General features: G+C 39.3%; 1 protein-coding gene across 2 annotated transcripts in view; it reads right to left on the reverse strand.

The window, feature by feature from the left end:
• Positions 1-7,126, reverse strand: part of Caap1 (caspase activity and apoptosis inhibitor 1) — a 131,266-nt gene extending 124,140 nt beyond the window's left edge. For both annotated transcript variants that reach the window (XM_063252066.1, XM_003479281.5), the window contains exons 1-3: positions 6,734-7,126; positions 1,735-1,935; positions 988-1,072 (exon numbers count right to left, since the gene is read on the reverse strand). In XM_063252066.1, the coding sequence (XP_063108136.1) occupies positions 988-1,072; positions 1,735-1,935; positions 6,734-7,015 (568 nt within the window). In that variant the 5' untranslated portion in view covers positions 7,016-7,126. The remainder of the gene's footprint in view (positions 1-987; positions 1,073-1,734; positions 1,936-6,733) is intronic.
• Positions 7,127-8,681: the final 1,555 nt, after the last annotated feature.

Here is an 8,681-nt window from a genome sequence, read left to right on the forward strand (position 1 = left end):
CAGAAGTCTCTCAAGAACTTAAAAGTCTCTATTATTTTGTTTCTTTTGTGGTACAAAAGGTAAAATCTTTGCATTTTCAAAACAAACAAACAAAAAAATACTGAAAATGCAAAATTCTAGAAGTTACAATGTCACAAAGTATAGTGATACTTAAAATGGACATATAAATGTTGGCCAATTACAGAGAATTCTTCCACATCTCAGTTTTTCTAGAGAAAAAAATAGTATGTATTAGGTAACAAAAGGCCATAGAGAATGTGAAGCAAAGTTGGAGAGCGGGTACACACCTGTAATCCCAGAAATCGTGAAGGCTGAAGCAGGAGGATCACAAAGCCCAGCCCAAGCAACTTTACTGACTTAGGAAGGGCCTGTCTCAAAATAAAATTCAAAAGGGCTGGGGATATAGCTCAGTGTGAAGACCCTGGGTTCAACTCCTAGTACCACAAAGGTAATTAAATTTAAATTATTTTAAGGGGATGCTTTGTAGTCTCAACAGTTTTTATAGCATTTTTGGCAAACATTTTTTCATTTCATTTTATTACAGTGTACAAACAGCCTCTCATCTACATACTTAAGTTGGAATAACTATACATCAAAACTATAAATTGAAATCCTATTCCAATAAAGTAAATTTTCTCAGCACAACAAATAAAGACATTCTTCAAAGATCACCCAATAGGGCCAGGTATTCTTTTTTTCTTTTTTTTTTTATCGGTACCAGCGATTGAACTCATAACCGCATGCTTGCAAGGCAGGCGCTTATGCCGCTGAGCTAAATCCCCGGCCCCATAGGGCCACGTATTTAGCGAAGTGGCATAAGTGCCTGCCTGGCAAGCGCAAGGTTGTGAGGTCGATCCCTGGTACCACAAAAAAAAAAAAAAAAATCACCCAGTAATGTAACTCACAAAAGGAATACCTCAGAATTAATACTGAATATAACTTAATAAATTACCAAAGTAACCAGAATATAGAAATATGTATTCTTACCCTCAAGAATCTTCAAGATCTTTTTTTCAGACAGGAGTTCTAACTGTTCTTGGCATAGTTTTTTAATTTCTTCTATTGAACAGTTCTAAAGGAAATAACATTCTTTAAAATTGCATTTATGTACTATAGCTGTAATATAAACTGGAAAACTGCAATCATAAGAAAAATTTTGGTTAGTAAAATGTTACATTAAAACCTTGAGTAGAGCCATATAAATCTTCTCATGTGATGCAATCTGAAAAACTGCCAGTTAACATTAGCACTTTAGAGACTTGAAAGAAATGCAGTGTACAGTTTCCCCACTATTTTGTAATAACAGTCTATTTATGCTACATAATTCTTCTAAAGGTATCCGTGCTTTAGAAACATGATCTTGGGCTTGTCTCAGACCTCTTTCAGAAATAAACGAAAACCCTATGTATGTAGTATGTAATGAACATAAGCTTTCAGAAACCACCATGTACTGCTACACATAAACATATTTCCTTAAAGTGCCAGCAAGATTCATTACACCTCCAATCAGTTACTACCAACTCCCTGCATTGCATGAAGAATTAGTTCCTCTGACACAATAAACTTTGCCTTAATCTTCCTTTGAAATCTTTAAATACGCAAGGCCAATTTACAGTTCTCCCAATTCCTTTTCTGTATCTGCAGCTTGCTTTAGATGAGAACACCCAATTGCAAGCTGCATCAAGTAAAATGACTCCACAAGGCACGCTCCACTTCTAACCCTTAGTGAAGTACCTTTAACACATCGGGAAGCATCTTCTGTAGCTTCTTCTCTCCTATGATGCAGAAGCACTGCTGGAGCATTTCCTTCTTGTCTGAGATGTAGAAACTAACTGGTTTTAACGACACAGTCAGGTCCAGTCCACCTTCTTCAAGGTCACTGTGCTCTGCCAAAAATAATTCTTTTTCCAAAGTTGGCAAGAGATACTTGGTTTCCTAAAATTAAAAAAATAAAGAACTATTAAATAACACTATTTAAAATATAGAGTGTGTATGTATGTATGTATATATATATATATACACAATGCACCATAAGGTTGATTCTTCATCAAACATTTCCAAAATCTTATTGTTTGGACATTTATCTAAAACCACAGAAAACAGTATTTAATAGATCAATATTCTTATTTTATTCCACTCTGCAAGTAACAGAATAACTATAAAGGGAAGACAAAGCCAGGGACAGCCACATATAAATTACTTGTAATTCTAGTCATCTGAGCGGCTGGGGCAGAAGGATCCAAAGTTTGAGGTCAGCATGGGACCTTAAACAAAGTTTCTGGCTAGCGCCAGTAGTTCACATCACACCTGTCATTCCAGTACTCAGAAGGCTGATGCAGGATGGTCATGAGTTTAAGCTCAGAATAAGCTACAAAATGAGTTCAAGGCCAGGCTGAGCTAACTAGCAAGAGCCAGACCCTCGGCCCCCAAAATAAAGAAGGAAAGAAGGAAGGAAGGAAGGGAGGAAGGAAGGAAGGAAGGAAGGAAGGAAGGAAGGAAAAAGAAAGAAAGAGAAAGAAGAAAAATCAAAAGGCTGAGGATATAGTTCAGAATTAGAGCACTTGCCTAGTATACAGGATCTGGGTTCAATTCCTAGTACAGACAGAGAGGAGCGGGGGGGGGGGGAGAATGAAGAAAATAAAGAAGACAGGGAGATAAAGTCTTAGTGAATGCATAATATATATTAACAAAGACTAGTTCCTACAATTTTGACTTTTGAAGAATTAAGACATTCCTGCAAGTGGGTACTAATCCATAAGTTTCCTGTATCCATTATCACCTTATGCTATTTTAAAACTTCATATAACTGTATTTCAAGTAACCTAATTATGCCAGTAATTCAACACATTTCGGACAACTTTACCTCCCCTCTCCCAAAGCTATCCAGTCTTCAAATTTGTCACAGTCAAGATTAAAACTAGTACGATCTCTGTAAATTACAGCAAGAGTCATTTAGTGGGACTCCCAACATCTGACTGAGGTCTCTGTTTTGTGTACTACCAGCATAACGGAATTTCCTAAACCAGATAATCACACTTGTTTAAATCTTTCAATGACTTTTCATTGTTCTGGGGGTAACAGGAGCTACCAGCTGCTTCATGTTCACTCTTGGGGTTCTGTCAGGTTCACTCTTGGGGTTCTGAGCACAATGACCTTTGAATTACTCAGATATCACATGTTCTGCACCTCTTATTTCATGGAAGCAGGGCTTCTATGCATACTATTCTCCAGTCTGTGAGTGTCTTTCCCCTCGGCTTCCCTTACACATACTATACTAACAAGATTAACAAACTCTAACACTTGTCAGACAGCGAATTCAAAAGTCATTTCTTCAGGAAAAGCCTCCCTGAACATACAAGTTAGGTAAATTTCTGTTATGTCCTATAATGGTGTTACAAAGGCAGCTAAAACAGGCCAGTTTAAAAAAAAAATAGCAAGGTATGGTGGTACACACTTATAATCGCAGAATTTGGGAGACTGAGGCAGGAGGATTACCATGAGTTTGACACCAGTTTGGACTACACAACGAGCAAGACCCTGTCTCAAAAGAAAACTAATTAAATTTTAAAAGCTGGCCAATTTTTAAAACTGATAATTATACTGAAAAGTAAAGTCAGCTCTTGTTTTAAGAGCTCACACTGTGAATTATACAGTGAAAATGGAGGCTTTACACCCTGCATTACTAGCAGAACACACAATAGTGTAGCAGCTCTGGAAGGAAAACAGTTTGGCAGTTCCAGAAAAAGTCACCAGTAAGACCCAGCAATTTCATTTTCAATTAAATGCCCAAAAGAAATATGTAATTGTATGCCCACATAAAAACTTCACAGGAACGTTTGTGGCAACATTACTCATAACAGCCTGAAGGTGGAAACCAACTAAACATCCATTAAGTGATAAATGCAAAAACATAATGTGGTTCAATGAAATACTAGATAGCCATAAAAAGAATGACCCGTTGTGCCACAAAGGGACAAACCTGTGTCCAACATCATGGAAAAAACTGACAGCGTGCTACATTAAAATGCTAAACACAAACTACAACATATTGCATGATTTCGTTCCAAAAGAAGGTCCACAATAAGAAAATCTATAATATAAGGAGCTGAGCTGGCCAACACTAGTAAACAGGGAGACAGATCTTTTGCAACTAGGAGGAGGACCAAGAGATGGAGGGAGGAGGGAGGAAAAGTAGAAAGAATTGAGATGTGTTGTGCACATCCGCCTACTCTTCACAATGAACACAATTGTTATGTGTACAAACGTGTGCTAGTAAAAGTTTTAATTAAGTATGTAAGTCTGTAGAGACAAGAAGTAAATTAGTGATTACCAGGAACAGAATGAGGTGATTAGGGATGATCATTAAAAGACACACATATGGTTTCTTTTCAGAGTAATCAAATATTTTTAAATTGACTGTAAGGATGGTAGCACAATCCTGAATACAACCAAAACCACTGAACTATACACAGATATAGCACTCAGAATTCTGAGGCATTATCTACATGCTTAACATGCAATGATTTTTTTCTGTCAAAAAACCCTTATTTCTCCTTAAAAGTTAGATTTAGTTCTATCTGTAAATGTTTATAACACTTAACACTGTTGATTTCTTTATCATAATAAAGAGTAGTAAAATATACAAACTTTAGTGGTATCCAAAACTGAATCCAGAAGGGACCAGATAAACTAGATCAATAACTATTAAGAAATATTTTTAGTAAGGATTTAAAAAAACTAATCCCATAAAAAGACACATTACTCACACAATTATGGTTCAATGATCAAATTTTGACAAATACTTGAGAAAATAATTATGAACTATTCTCAAACATAACAACAAAAAAATTAATAAAGCTTTCTATACCCATACCGCAAAAACTATCAGCTGACAGGGCTGGGGTTTAGCTCAGCGGCATAAGCGCCTGCCTTGCAAGCAGACAGTCATGAGTTCCATCTCGGGTACCGATAAAAAAGGAAAAAAAAAAAAAAAAAAACTATCAGCTGACATAATTTAGGAATAGTTACAAAAAGCTCAAAATACCGAATTCCAATTGTGTTAAACAAACGTAACAAACCAAATATAATGTATCTCAAGACTACATGACAATTCCTCTCCAAGTGAATCAGTTGAAGAAAACTTCCCAAAGTATTATAAATGTTCTCATTTCTAAAAACCGGGAAAAGAATGCCTATTAACTCTGCTACAGCTCAGTATTACACTAAAAGTCTCCAATAATGCAAAATGAATCAAAAACTAATCATTAGCGCTGAAAACGACAAAACTTTTAGCAGAAATTCTGAGAATCAATTTCAAACAAATAAACTACTGTAGTTGTATAAAATAAACATCATAAAAACAAATAACTTTTTATGCTTCTACATTTCCAATTTTTAAAAAAATGTAGAACGTATTAGAAGAAAAATAGAGTTTTAAAATATTGGAATACAGCCGGGCGTGGTGGCTCACGCCTATAATCCCAGCACTCAGGAGGCTGAAGCAGAAAGATCGTTGCAAATTCAAGACCAGCCTGGGCAAAGTGAGCTCAAGACCAACCTGAACTGCACAGAAAGACCCTGTCTCAAAAAAAAAAAAAAAAAAAAAAAAGAAAGAAAAAGAAAAGAAAAGAAAAGAAATCAAGAGTTTCTGTACACTCTAAACAAAAGATATAATAACATTTGCAACACACTCTACACAAAGTTAAAGACTTCAGGCAAAGATTGTGTAACTTTCCAAAGAATAACTAAAAACAACGAAAGAAAAAAATGGGCAAAAGATGAATACAACTCTACAAAAAGGAATCAAATCACAAATAAAAATGTAAGTGTTCAATCTCATTACTAATCAGGAAAAAAGAACTGAAACAAATGCAAAGATTAATTTGATTCATTAGTCTGATAAGTCCTTAAAAATGGGTATCAAATTTTAGTGGATATCAAATGGGTATTCTGGTACACTGGACTATAAATTGGTAAATTCTTATTTGAAATGTATTTCATAATAATAGGCAATTACTAAATAGGCAATTAAAAATAATGTGTCGTACGTAGAAAAAAAACTATTCCAGTGCAGTGGGGTCGAATTCAATAGAGGGGTTCTCAAAATAAAGCTTATGTGTTAGAAACTAAATACACGCACCTAACAAAGGATAATGAAAAGAGGCTGCACATGAGCTACTACTAATGCGGAGGCACAAAGAGGGATTCTCGCATTTTTGCCTGAATTTCTGTGTATCACATTATACTAAAAACTATTTTCAAACGGTGGTGTTGTAACATCAAACGGCACACAAGAATACACCTTCTGTAAAATCGCGTACAAAAGATGTGAAGTCTTGCGACTACAGGCGGAGTTAAGTCTTGCTTCTTAACTTCTTTGGGCCTCAATGTTCTCATCCGTGGTGTGAAGTTAAGCATAATCAAAAATGTGAACAAGAGAACTTGTCTAGCTCAAAGGGCAGCTGAAGCCAAGCTCCCGACCTCTACATTCTATTTAGGAAGCCTGGCAAAGTTTAACCAAAGAAAGTAAGGTTTCCACTCAGCTCAAAAAATGTAGACGTGCGGGTTCGGGCCGTGGGAGCGCGGCTCACCGGGACTCAGGTAGCCGAGCCTTAAGAAAGGGTGACTCCTTGGGGTCGCTCTAACAAAGAGCTCCCGCCGGGCCCCACCGAGCCTGGTGGCTCGCCTGCTTCAGAACCGCAGCCCCAGGAGGCGCAAAAGGGGACGCACGCACCTGCTGCAGGGAGCCCGAGACGCTGGACGAAGAGTCGGTGCTCCGGCGCTTGCGGCGCTCCCCACGCTCCGCGCTGCTCCCGCCGCCCGTGACGCTGCCACTGAAGCTAGCGTTCCCGCAGCAGCTCAGGCTCCCGCAGCCGCTGGTGCTCCCGCAGCCGCTGGTGCTTCCACTGCCGCTGCTGACGAGGGCGGGAACCAGGTCTGGGGCCGCGAGCGAAGCGGCTGCTTCCTGACCGCTCCGTTTGCGCCGCTTCTCCCGGGAAGATTTCTTCCCCGTCATGATCCCGCTGCTGCAACCATCCAAGGAAAGCCCGCCTCGTCCAGGGCAACAGAAACTGGGTCCGGCGGCACTCACGGCGAGCCCCGGCGGTGCCGGTTTTGCGTCACTTCCGGGCCCGGCGCAGAACGTAATGCGTCATCCTGGGGGGTGGGGCCAGGGCCTGCAGAGTTCCCTCCGCGGGCGGTGGAGGCTGGGAAGTGTTTTCTGCAGACCAGTGCAAGCCGCCGGGTCAGGGCTGGGTTTGTACTGGAGGCAGAGTTCGGGGAACTCTTTGCCTTGATGATACCTCTTTTCAGTGATTATTAATTTAAAAATAAACCGCTAAAAGTGTGGTTTCAGATTCTGCATTTTCATGTTTCCAAATTTTACAGTATTAACAAAAGTGAAACATAATTTTCTTTTTTTTTGGTACTAGGGATCGAACTAAGCTTGCCAGGGAGGCGCTCATGCTGCTGAGCTAAATCCCCAGCCCCTATAATTTTAGGACCAGTACAGTAGTTGAATCCCATTATCATCATTACTTGGGAAAAATGCTCTAAAACATGTATAGGAATGGGGTCTTGCGTGCCCTTGTGCTTGTTTCCTCACCACTCATTTTTAGTGACACCATATAGTCATAGGCAGCTGAATTAGATAGAATTATTACAGGCAGTCAGTGCTGGGCCCTCTAAAGAGCTGGTGCAGAAGGCCAGATACCTGCAAACACCTCCACTGCTGGCCAGATCTCTAAGTCAAAAACCAAAGCAAATGCAATCACACCCTAAGTATAAGCGTCAGGGGTTGATATCCTAATTAGTATCAGTTACCTTGAGGAAGCTGCAAGGAGCCATTAATCCAACCCCTTACCAGCAAAGGCCCTGTTCTGTATTCATGCCCCCTTGCTATGTGCCTCACCTCCCCATTTCATTCCATTTAATCAGTTTTACCTGAGCAATTATACTCGTAATGCCCACTTGCCTTGCAAGTTCTTATTTTTCCCCACTTTTCCCCACCTGCTTCACCTTGTGGTTCTGCTCTATAAAAAGTCCCTAGAAAAGACAGTTTTTGGCAATCCACTCAGGATCCCTTCTGTTTCTCTCTTGGGCAGAAACTTTCTCTCAATAAATATAATACGCTCTTAACCTCTATAGTTCCTAAAATTCATTCTTCAATTTTAGGGAACACGAACTCACAACGGACATCTACTAGGTTGGGAGTTTATATCAGTATTACATTGAAAGGCACTTAGAAGGAATTAAAGCATAAAACGTAAAAATGGCCCTTGTCTGTACTGTTTCCTTGTATTTAATGATCTGAAAGACATGTGGAGGCACAATGACTGTCAGAACATGAATTTATCCAAGCCAAAATAAAGATGGCCCTCTGCAGGGACAAAGTCTAGCTGCCTAGAATAAGTGTTCCCAAAATAACTAAAAAATATCTGGACTTTTTATTTGTTTTGTTTTTGAGAGGATATTACACTGCTGCCCAGGCTGGCTTCAAATTCCTGGGTTCAAGGAATCCTCAGGCTTCAGCTACTCCTAGAGTAGCTGTGAACACAGACTTGTGCCACCATATCCTGCAAAGTGATTAAAGCTTACAACAAGCCAGCTCTTCAAATTGCCTGCATCATGGCTGTGATCTGTAGGAGTCCTTGTCAGGCACCCACCGCATACACCAAAAGGAA

This window comes from Cavia porcellus, unplaced genomic scaffold, assembly GCF_034190915.1.
Source record: "Cavia porcellus strain 051 isolate PalLab524CR breed Dunkin Hartley unplaced genomic scaffold, mCavPor4.1 scaffold_1, whole genome shotgun sequence".
NCBI lineage: Eukaryota > Metazoa > Chordata > Mammalia > Rodentia > Caviidae > Cavia > Cavia porcellus.